Source organism: Salmo trutta, chromosome 1 (assembly GCF_901001165.1).
Source record: "Salmo trutta chromosome 1, fSalTru1.1, whole genome shotgun sequence".
In the NCBI taxonomy this organism is placed as follows: Eukaryota; Metazoa; Chordata; class Actinopteri; order Salmoniformes; family Salmonidae; genus Salmo; species Salmo trutta.
The window spans coordinates 36,807,309-36,819,686 of NC_042957.1; the positions used below are offsets into that span (position 1 = coordinate 36,807,309).

General features: G+C 40.5%; 1 protein-coding gene across 3 annotated transcripts; it reads left to right on the top strand.

Annotated features, from left to right (window-relative positions):
* The first annotated feature begins 1,604 nt into the window (after nucleotides 1-1,604).
* LOC115195301 (cell division cycle-associated protein 4-like) lies at nucleotides 1,605-8,464 on the top strand. Of its 3 annotated transcripts, none has more exons than XM_029755086.1 (2): nucleotides 1,605-1,839; nucleotides 6,460-8,464. In XM_029755086.1, exon 2 carries the CDS (start codon nucleotides 6,467-6,469, stop codon nucleotides 7,259-7,261), a length of 795 nt encoding a protein of 264 aa, XP_029610946.1. In that variant the 5' UTR covers nucleotides 1,605-1,839; nucleotides 6,460-6,466; the 3' UTR covers nucleotides 7,262-8,464. The 3 variants fall into 3 exon arrangements, with proteins under 3 accessions (XP_029610946.1, XP_029610935.1, XP_029610942.1); XM_029755075.1 differs by lacking the exon at nucleotides 1,605-1,839 and adding an exon at nucleotides 3,699-4,743; XM_029755082.1 differs by lacking the exon at nucleotides 1,605-1,839 and adding an exon at nucleotides 4,647-5,345.
* Nucleotides 8,465-12,378: the final 3,914 nt, after the last annotated feature.

Here is a 12,378-nt window from a genome sequence, read left to right on the forward strand (position 1 = left end):
AGTTGGGATTTCGGGCCTCTTTCTAGAGCCCACAAGAAGGATCACTGCGCCACCTTCCTCTTCAACTGAGCACAGCACAACAAGGTGAGACCAAAAATGTATTGTATGCTGCTGCATAAATGATGTAATATGCCAGGGAGATATGTATACTGTAGCCAAGAAAATAATACTAAGTGTATGTTGTTTAGTAAGCTGTTAGTAGCCCATGTGCCTCACCCTAATAATTTGGTCCCTTTCCTCCCTCATAACTTAGTCTACTGTTCTGACTTGATGGTGCACATGTAGCCTATAGCCTGATGCACATGTAGCCTATAGCCTCTTACAATCATCATTGAATATTGTAAGAGCTTTCATTGTCTGCTTACATGCCCCCTTTATTTATCCTATGGTTCTGACTTGGTGTACATGGAGAATACTGTAAGAACAGCCCATGTTCTGAATTCTGTCTCTGTACATTTCAAAAGTGCTGAACAAATAGTTATATTGACTACGTCCATCCTAGCTCACTCATGAATGTCTTAATCGAAATTATGGATTGCCTCTTATGCGCTCGTCGTTCCCTTATGCCATAGTTTGTACATCTCAATTGTCAGTAGAAACCACATTTGTTTAAGCAAGTCAGCCATATCCGCTATGTTTTTTAAAAAGGCAGTAAATGAGGCTAAATGAACTGTTTCGCTGCCAGACAAAGCTCCGCTAATAGCCAGGTGTAGCGGTGGTAGGGATTAATTTCATGGTGCTGAATCGAAAGCTCTATTGTTGGGACAGCTTTATGTTTGTGGGCACCGTTTGTGGGCACCGATTGTCACCGTTATAGTGCAATGAATGTATTGTTTAGTGTTGTGTTGTGGCTTTGCATCCCCCCAAAAAACATTGTTTGCGCCACCAATATTGATTAACATGCTAAAATCGCCACCATCTGTATGCATGCAGCAGCATCTACACTTAAACCACTAGATGATGTTTTCCATTGTGCCCTTAGGTTTATACGGTGATGGTAAAATAACTCACCCTTGTGCTTTGTATCAAAAAGTGATTTTGGCGGGCCTCTTTGTATGTAAGAAGAAAACAGCATTTTATTGTGTTTATCTACAAAGCACTCATGCAGAAACTTGTGTCTATCATCATTAATTTAATTTAGACTGACAAATTTCCAAACCCGGTCTCAGACTTGGATAACATTGGAGGCCCCTTCGGTCTCCACAGAGATGGATAAACCTGCTTTTAGTTTTTTTACCCCCTTTATGTGGAACAATTTACAGATTATTAGATGATCTTGTCCCCCTTGGTCAGTTCAGAGTAATGATCTCTATGTTGATAAATGTGCCTGTTTTTCTTAGTGTTTTGTAATTTTGTATATTGTATGTGTTTCAAGTATTTATGCAGGGCTCATCTGTAAAAGAGATCCTAGTCTCAGTATGACTTCTCTGTTAAAATAAATGTGAAAAACATATTTGTTTACTTAAATAACCTATTGCCTTTTGTTGTTGGCACAATAAAAGTTGCCAAAATTCAATGTCTTCGAGTTATGCACATTGAAATGTTTTGAAATGCGGTCTTTTATTTTGAAGGTTTCTTCATTACCATACAAACTTGACGTCATCATTTGTGCTGCTGGCAGAATACTAGTGTGGCATCTCCTGTTTCTTCAGTGTGGCTTTTGTTCATGTTTTCCCCCATTTCAACAGACGGCCTGTCGATCAAGACCTATGTGTCCGCTCACGACACCCTTCTGCCCGTTACGCCAAGCAGCAGTGCTTCGACTGCAATCTGTGCCTTTAATTTGTTCATTCACGAAGAGCACATTAACCCTCGGCCTAAAAAACAGATTTTGTAAAGGTAAGCCCAATACGTTGAAATAGGCATTACGTCATGTGTGTTGAGTGTAACGAGTTTTAAATGGTCAGTTTGCTCTTTAAAAATAAAAGTCCCCCGAAAGTGTTTGAAATGCGCGGTCGATTTCGAACGTAAGTTATCATGAAGTTCACGAGAGGTATTTAATGCTGAACTTTCCATTAGATATTTGTTACATTGTAACCTCTGTTACCAGTAAGTAGACTGGTAATAAATCAACACTTTGATGGGTTACATCCAGACGTGGTCTATCAGGATACATTTTAAAACTACTTGTTAGCGCCTTTGGCGACCAGAAGTTAGCAAGAGTAACGTTAGATTGTCAATTCAAAATGGCTTCCGTTTCCCTCTAGGTTTTTATGTTCGTGTCTAAAAAGTAAGTTAAAGAGGACAACACAAACAACATGATGTTATGTAATTTATCGTGGTGGACCAAGTTTTGTTGTCTTATAGTAATTTATGTTATACTGTAAAAAAAAAAACTGACACAGTATTTGCCGCATACTGCAGTGATACTGCACTCCGACTGCAATCTTTTTTCGTAAGGGATAATTTGACCTCTACACCAGTGGATGTAAATTCTAAAACCCAGTAGCTCATCTTCAGTGTTTTCTTGTAACGTTTTTCAAATTCCCACCTTGCCACCCTCCAGGCCTCTTACATTGTCGAAGTGTTGAATAACCTACACATACCGCTATTTCTAACAAGCCATCATAACTCCTCCCTTCGCTCCACGTACTGACGTGGTCACAATGCTGCCATTACTGGCCAGATGACGAAGAGCTCTGGCTACGTTCTAACATAGCAGTAAAATAATGATTCTTTATCATTTTATTTGGAGGAACAAGCCTCACTATCTACGAAAAGATATTCTCACTAATACCCAAGAACAAGGAGGTCTTGAGGTTTTAGATATCAATACTCCAAATAATACTTTTACAATAAATTGGATTCTGAAGTATGTTAAGAACCAGAACAGTATTTGGAATGTCTTCCCTAAGTATTTATTTGACTCTGTTGGTGGTTTAGAATTTTTTTGCTTCAATGTAATTTTGATATTGATAAAATCCCAGTAAAGTTGTCCAAATTCCATAAGCGGGAAATTTTTGCTTGGATGTTAGTGTATAAACACAATTTTTCCCCTCGCAGATACTTTTTATGGAACAACAGAGATATACGATTTAAAAAGAAGTCTCTTTTTTTCATGTGACTATTCCTCTTTTTTCATAACTGGTTTGAGAATAAAATTATTTTGGTTGGTCAGTTACTGAATAAGGATGGATATCTACTCTCATATGGGGAATTTCTTGATAAATTAAAAATTCCAATAACCCCGAAAGAATATGCGATTGTTTTTGATGCGATTCCAAGGGGGGTTGTATATCTCTTTTAAATTCCTCTTTGGTTGATGTAAGTAACATAGATTTACATTTAAAATATATTAATTGGCAATATTAACATCAAAGATAAATGTAGTAATAAACAGGTTAGGAATATTGTTTGTGATACTACAATTCCCTCAGCAAGATTATTTTGGTCAAATATCTATGGTGATATACAATGGGGGAAAGCATGGAAAATTGCTAACAAATATTGTATCAGTAACAAAGTAAAGGAAGTTTCATTTAAAATGTTACATAGAATTTATCCTGTAAAACATGTTTTGGAAAGATTCAAGCTGAATATTGAATATAACTGTGATTTCTGTGGACTGGAGAAGGAGACCATTTTGCATTTGTTTTTTGCCTGTATTTATAGTAGAATGTTTTGGATTGACATACAGAATTTTGTTACAAAGAAATCAGGACCGGTTGTGCAATTTAATGGTTTTGATATAATGATTTATTTCAGAAATTCTGACATAGATAAAGATGTAGTATATTTCATTCAACTGCTAATAATACTAGGTACATTTCATATTCACAAATGCAAATGGTCTAATTCAAAACCTAACTTTTTTCACTTTATAAATTAGTTTAAACAATATGGCACCACTTTAACTAAAATGAAAAACAAAAAGGCAATTAAAACTTGTATTATTAATGAATATGATTTGTTTGTTTAGGATTCCTGGCAATGTAAATAGTTTGTTTGAATGCTTGTTTGCATGTGACTATTCCTCTTTTGTTTGTTGATATTTGTTAATAAAAATAAGAGAGAAGGGGAAACAAAGCAGTAAAATAATGATTCATAAATGAGAGTGGAGGTAATAGAATTGCAGTTTTTCTGCAATTACTGTGTCCAAAATACCGCAGTTGACTGCAGCTACTAAACTGTAACATTTCTTTTAAGGGATAATATGTGGCCAAAAGGGAAGATGTTTATTTTATTTGGCAGTTATTTTTTTCTTTTAAAGTTGACATTTTTATAAGGAAAAAAAAGCCCATCAATCTATTAAGGCCCTCTTGGAGTTTAATGTCACTGTCAAAGCAAACACCGGAAACTCAACTGTCCAAGAGGTTTGTTACTGCAATGCCGTGTACAAAGATGAAGTATTCAAATAAATCCAATCCACTGTAGGCAATTTGAACATCATTTGTCCTGTAAAGATTTTTTGTTGCGATTTGCCATACAAGAGGCAGCTGGGAGTTTATTCACCCTGGAAAATGCTCATAAATTGCTTCACGATTTGAGGTGTGCGAAATAAGTACATAGATGCAACTTATTTTTTTGAAACATAAATGTCATTCCACTTTCAGTAAGTCACTTCCACTTTGCCCTAAAAACAATGTAACTTTCTCAAATGACTGCAAATGGGCAAGGAAGTGAAATAGCTGCTGCTGTGTGTCCCCTGACACGTGGTGTAGTTTTTAGTCACGCTGCAGAGGATGTGTCGGCTTGCATTCTGGTCAATGTCTCTTCTGTGCTGGGATGTCGCTCTTGTGTCAGGTAGGCTAATCTCCCATGCCTTCATCTCAACCTTGACTGACCCCTCCCCCCTTCAGTGTTATGTGTTATCCTTATAGCTAATGGTTGTTAATTAAGATTTTCTCCTGTGATCTTTGTGACTATCAAACAAATCCTATAATTTGCATAACAATTCCACCCTTCAACGTTATATATTTTTTTGCATTACGCATGTGGTTCTTAGTTTTTGCCTGCAACTAACAGTTTGTTGGTTTGGTGTACAAAATGATGCATACTGCCCTTCCCTCTTCCTGAAGCTCAAACAACCACACTAGGTTCTAACCCAATGCGATGTGACACAAACAACTTGGCATTGAGGAGGTAAAGCGGGCATTATTATTAGCCTTTCATAGTTCCTCAGCACCTGGTCCCAGTAGCTGAGTTCTAGTGCATATTCCCCTCCCCCCTCTGCACACACACGGGGTCACCCAGTGACATTGGATGTAATGTGCATTGACATGCTGGAACTGTCATGTGTTGTCCCTGCTCTAGTTGCATGTTTGTCACTTTTAGGCTCCTGCAGCTCTGGTTGGCTGGCTGCCGTGGCTGTAGGCAAGTGTCCAACACTCGTCTCAGTTCTGGATGTATGTACAAAGTGCTGTTTAGCCATTTTCAGTCCGTGTCTGCCATTTTATTTGTACTCGGTGTGATATTTTGGGTTAATATTACTAATGCTTGCATCAGGAGTGGGTTATTTTTTTCTATTGAAGGCACTATGCTTGAATTGACAAAGGTCCAATTTCCACATCTTCATGTTTTGCCTTTATTGCAAATGGCTGAAACAAGTCTGCATGTATTTATTTTAGGGATACAGTTTGTACTTTTGAAAATTATTTACCATTACTGACATTGGTTGGAATATGCTCTTGATATTTAACTGTTTTTTTTAGTTGATATAACTCTTTGTCTGTAAACATACATTTATCTGTTTCAAGACTGGAGAGCTAGAGTGTGATCCAATCACAAGAATTCTGGTAGCAAATTATATATTTTTGATCAGTGTGGTGATCTAAGTTGGATGTTCCACTTAGCTGGCACCTTCCAAGTCTGTCTGAAAAGACCTGAAAGAGAGTTAAGAACAGAAGCAGTTGTTCAATACCCCTTGATCATAACTCTCAGTTCCATTAGATTACTCATAGGAGTCATTGGGCGAAGGCTTCGTCTTTACAGGGGAGTTTTGTTAAGATCCCCAATGCTCAATCTGAACATTAAGACGTGTCGCTTGCGGTACGGTTTTGGAAGCATAAGGACCTTTCATATCAGCGAGAAATATATATATTTTTAACTAGAATGTCGCTAAGAGTTTTGAGAGCGAAGTTGTTCAGTAACGTACTGAAGCGATGAGCAAAAGAGGAAGCCACCTCGTGTATGTGCCTGTCTGTACACGTAGGAAAGGTGAAGCAAAGTAAATGAACACAAGTACATTATTCATAATATCTTTGATTTTCAGGTGCACTCAGGTTGTACATTTCATTTCTAGCATTAGCAAATTGTCATTACAACCTTTTGAAAGCTTGATATTCTAGTATGTTTTATTAAGAAATCTTATAATAAGTAAATAGGACTTTTGACATCTTTACAGAACAATATAAAACACTGAAATACTAAGCTTACCATGCTAAACAAGTGAATGGAAAAGGCTACTTGTTAAAAAGCTTTATATGTTCTAACCAAAGTCCTATTTGGCTCCACCCACAGGGCCAACATGTACTCCAAGGGCACCAAACGCAAGTTCTCTGACAGTGTGGACACGGCGACGGACAACAAGGCGGTGTTGTACAGTCGGCAGCGCCAGTCCCTGCTGGACATGTCTCTGATCAAGCTGCAGCTGTGCCACATGCTGGTGGAGCCCAACATGTGCCGCTCGGTGCTCATTGCCAACACGGTGCGCCATATCCAGGAGGAGATGACCCATGACGGTAGCTGGCAGTTGGTCACTGAGGCCTTCGGCGGCTCTGGCCCATCTGACCACCTGGTGGCCACCGAGGTTTCGTGTCGGTCATCGGCGCTGGAGCAGCAGGGCGGTGGGCCCAAGCTCTACTCGGTGATGGCCTACAATAGTTGCCGCGAGGAAGAAGTGGTAACGGACGAGGCTCTCTGTTCTGTGACAGTTAGCGACGGGACCCCGGCCCTCTTGGGGACCATCGACCACTGCTGGGACAGGGCAGAACTGAGAATGGCGGCGGTAGAGGACCGGGTCATCAAAGACTCCGGTTCGGAGGTTGAGGAGGGGGCTAAAACGGTGATGGGGCAGGTGTTTGGGACATTCGAGATCAAAAATGGCACCCCTGGGTCAGACCCGGCACTAGAGGAGCTGTTCTCAGCCGTTGATGCCTCGTATTATGACTTGGACACCATGCTCACAGGCATTCAGAGCACCCCCAAGATGGGGCCTTACAACCTTCTGGACAGCATGGCCTCCTCCCACGGCCCCAACTCCAGCTGTAGAACCGATCTCAATGAACTTGACCACATTATGGAGATCATTGTCGGCTCATAGCTTACAGACTTAAAACTCAACTGTTTGGTTCAACTTGTGCCTCTGACTTTTTGTCTTGTATGTGTGAACATACAGTATCTACATACCTTCCTCTGTATGGAAACTGAGTGATCTCCATGCAATGCCATTTTTTTTATCTTAGAGGTTAACGGTTTCTCAAGTTCACCATACTTATTTATTATCTTTACTTTGTTTGTATTTCAATATGTACTCTTTTTGGTTTAAATTATTGTCCCTATTACACTACATGAATTCAGAGCAGCACAACATTTACATCTTTTTGAAAGAAAATATGTATAGTTAAAGTATATATTTTTTGCTATAGAGACAGTCTTGGGAATTGTTTCCAACTGTCTTTTTATTTTTTACATTTGTAAACAAGGACGATTGCACAAAAGCTCAATGTGTGATTGGGGACTAATTTACCTTGTCTTTCACAGGTTTATCTTTGGTTGTGTCTTTGAGCTACAAGAGCAAATAGGTATTGTTGAAAACATGAATTATGTTTAGTATGCTCATAATGTGATCTTGGCCTATGGTTTGGTGCTATATACACTATGTACAGTATTCCTTATAAACACATGGCCTTCTTGAGCCAGACAGTTCCATCTTGCACTGCGGCTAGCTGTCACCTAGCATGTGGTGCCATTTGTTTGCTATTAGAAGTTACATATGTTCTTATTGTCTCCTTACAAGTGAATAATTATAATGGGTATATGTCTAATTTTCTGTTATGACTTATTTATTTATTCATTTCAATCATATGGTGATGTTAAACCTTGGCAATACTAATGGTTCCAGAAGCTTTTCACCTTTCAAACATCAATTGGTATTTGGTTTCTTGACTTTCTTTGCATACTTTTAGTGAAGTAATGACCTTATTCAAACCAAACTGAGAACTTGCAAAGAATTGTTCTTTTCAGCTGAAAAATTCCAACAGTTTTTTTTATTTTTAAATTTAAATTTTTACAATTTTTTAACCACGTTCAAAGCCTGCACTTAGCCACAAGATAATATTGTGAGTAAACAACTGGTTTCTGATTAGACAGCCATGAGGTGGGAGATACCACGTTTCTTTTTTATAATGAAGTACTATACACTTGACATACATGACAATGAGCTTGAGAAGATGATGCTTTTTATGAGTAAACTTGCAGTTTATACCATTTTTAATAAAGATTCCAACATCATAATATGAATGAATTATTATGAATTTTGAGTTTTCCTGCCAATCTTTGAGCTAAAGAGCCCTTTTCTTATTCAAAACAATGTAAAGCTGCTAAGCCAAACAATCATGTTTCTGATTTAAATCCGTAGGATTTCCTGCTTAAAAAATAATTCCTGCTGCTGGCGATTTCAACTACTGACGTACCGCTAGGAATTCCGACACTGCAGTGAATTCAGGGACAGCCCTAACCAGGACTTTAATCCCTGTCCAATGTCAACCCAATACCTTAGCTGTTATGACAAGTTCCGGACCTCTTAAATCCCAGTCCAATGTCAACCCAATACCTTAGCTTTTATGACAAGTTCCCGATCTCTTAAATCCCAGTCCAATGTCAACCCAATACCTTAGCTGTTATGACAAATTCCGGACCTCTTAATGAGGTTGCTCTTAGGTTAAGGTCACTACACCCTTCCTTCGCACTTCTATCTCAAGCCCCTCACTGTTATACCAATAGATCTGAGCCTCTTGACAAGGTTACCAGGTATTGGGTAATGTCGCTACAATCAAATGTCATCACAACCCAAGAACTAAGGACCTCATATCAATGTTTTTATTTTTTTATTTAACTAGGCAAGTCAGTTAAGAACAAATTCTTATTTACAATGGCGGTCTACCTCGGCCAAACCCTAACCCGGACGACGCTGGGCCAATTGTTCGCCGCCCTATGGGACTCACTATCACGGCCGGTTGTGATACAGCCTGGAATCGAACCCGGGTCTCTAGGCTTTGTTGAGAATCTCCCAGAAAAGTTGTTACTCTTGTGGTATGTCATATTAAAGGCTCAGTGCAGTCAAAAACGTGATTTGCCTGTGTTTCATATATCCACTACATGACCAAAAGTATGTGTACACCTGCTCGTTCAACATCTCATTCCAAAATCATAGGCATTAATATGGAGTTGGTCCCCCCCCTCCCCCTTTGCTGCTATAACAGCTTCCACTCTTCTGGGAAGGCTTTCCACTAGATGTTGGAACAATGCTGCAGGGACTTGCTTCCATTCAGCTTCCATTCAGCCAAAAGAGCATTAGTGAGGTTGGGCACTGAGAGCATTAGTGAGGTTGGGCATTAGTGAGGTTGGGCAGTTAGGCCTGGCTCTCAGTCGGTGTTCCAATTCATCCCAAAGGTGTTTGATGGGGTTGAGTTCAGGGTTCTGTGCAGGCCAGTCAAGTTCTTCCACACCGATCTTGACAAACAATTTCTGTATGGACATCGCTTTGTGCATGGGTGCATTGTCATGCTGAAAGAGGAAAGGGCCTTCCCCAAACTGTTGCCACAAAGTTGGAAGCACAGAATCGTCTATAATGTCATTATACTGGACTCGCTAAATGTACAGTAGCCCTTATCCAGCTATCCAGTTAGCTAAACACTCATTCAAATAACTCTGAGAAGCAGGGTGCAGTTTTGAAAGTTTAATTGAATCACAGTGTGGAACGGCAACAAACACGAAAGTACATGTTTTTAGTTACAGTAGTATAGAGCACAGAATAGCTTACACATTAACTGCACTAAATGAGGAATGAGTACTCAATCTAGATTCAAATATAAAATAAAGTTACTAGAATGCAACTGTATTCTTGATATTGCTAAGCTAGGTGTCCCTGGGGAGAAATAGCACTGAAGCTAATGCAAAGTTGTTAACAGCTAACTCAATTCTTCAACTTTTACAGAAACATGAAAATTGTGACAAACTTTTATCTTGTGCTAATAAACAAATGTACTTAGACATTGCGTCTTACAAAGCTTATAAAGTAGGACTGTAACTACTCTGTCACACTTGCACATCTTACACATTGCTTGACTTCGGAAACTGCTTCCTGTCACATGACACAAACAGGTAAATTCTACACTGCTGCACTTAAACTGACACTAGGGGGTGCTAAACAACTAACAGGTCCAAAACACTCCCTGCCTGGGGTCTTTAACAATCCCACATAAACCTAACTCTGACCACTGAGGTCTTCTGAAGAAAGAAGAAAAACCACTTCGGAGATAGGCCGAGAGAAGTAGTTCCCTCCTTGACAACTCTCACGTTGACTTTCCTCACCATCCCGTCCCAGCTGGGAAGGGTCTTCACACTGATGGCCATAGGCCATTCATTTATTTTATCCTGACTGTCCTTCATTAAGACAACATCCCCTTCTTTAAGATCTGGCCTCTTGTCCTGCCACTTGCGTCGGCTGTGCAGCATGCAGAGATACTCCTGCCGCCACCTGTTCCAAAAGGTGTCCGCTAGACTTTGTACCTGCTTCCACTCTTGCTTGTAGAGTCCTACTTCCCCAAACTTGGCTGGTGGAGGAGGGGGGACGCCAGTCTTCTGGGTCAAGAGCATAGCTGGAGTGAGGATGAGGGGTGATTCTGGGTCTGAAGATACTGGGATGAGATGCCTGGCATTCATCACAGCAGTGACCTTGGTAATCAGTGTTGTCAGGACTGTGTAAGGTGTGAAGATCCACCTTTGAGGAGCTTGCAGTCGAGGATACAACGTGCAATGCCAATCATCCACTCCCATGCACCACCCATTTGGGATGAGTGAGGTGGGTTGAATACCCAGGTACATTTCTGTTCTTGGAGATACCTCTACTTGCTCTCTGAATTGGACCTTGATCCATCCATCCTCAGGTCTCAGCAAGCACCAACAAAGTTTGTTCCACAATCTGAATGTATCTGCTTTGCTATGCCTCTGAGTAGAATCTTCTCAGGGCGTTTATAAAGCTGGAAGCACTTAGTGATTCAATTACTTCTATGTGTTCAGCTCTTGAGAACATCACCGCCCACCTTTTGCTATTGGCGTGTCCTCCTCTGGTGCGGCGTGAGACCACCTCCCATGTGCACAAGAGCCGAAAATGTCCACACCTACGTAAGTGAAAAGTGGTGCTACCTGTAGCCACTCAGCTGGCAGTTCTGCCATCTGCTGGAGTTTCCTCTTCCCATGGAGCTTATTGCACGTGACACACTTGAAGACTGCACCCCATCCCTTACATGCTGACCAGACCGCAAGTGTTGCAAAATAAATGTACACATACATGTTATTCAATCATTGCATCCACATTGCTCGCACGTGTCAACGAGCGTCTGCGTAGCCAGGCGCTCGTTGTGATGCTCGACGCGCTGCAAGTCCTGCCTCTCCCATCTCCTCATTGGTTTATAGGAGCATATACCCATGTGGGTGATTGAAAGGTGAACTGAGGCCAACACTCCAGTCCAGTTGGTTGTGGTAATGCACCTTAAAGTTGGTTGCCAACCGCCATATAAAGTCCAAAGAAGAAGAAGCCTGAAGGAGGAAAGATTACTAGAAAACAAACTTTTACCCTTTTATCTGTGGATTAATTGTCGGAGTAGAGGACCTTGTGCATTTCAGGAAAAAATAACAACCCAATGTTTATATCCCAGAACAAATTAGCTAGCAACTGCAAGCTAGCTAGCTAAATTGCCATAAATGTTTAATGCTTTTCGACCTGTCCCCAAATGAATATAGTTGGTTCAGAGTTTGTTTTGATATTTCAACCTGCGTGTCCTGATTGCATCTGGTGTGGGGGGACAAATAATTTTTGTTTTTAAATCACCTTGCGCGCGATGGCGGAGGCTCGCACTCATTCGGTCTGGTCAGCTTGTTAGCTCCAACCAACAAGAGTCCATCTGCTCGAATGGCACCCTATGTGAAATGTCTCCCTTGATGCTTCACAGCCTCATGGTGGTGATGCACAAGCAAGGTTGTCAGGTGGTGGCGACCTGGAATTTTGATGGGGTTGACAATGTTTGTTCCTAATTTAGATTGCTTGATTCGGCCTCTAAATCTGAGCAGTCACTGTCAACGATAGTATGCAGCCAACGTTGTTAGGCGGAGCAGCACAGGAGAGCCCAAGAGCAGATTCAGACAAGGAAACAGGGA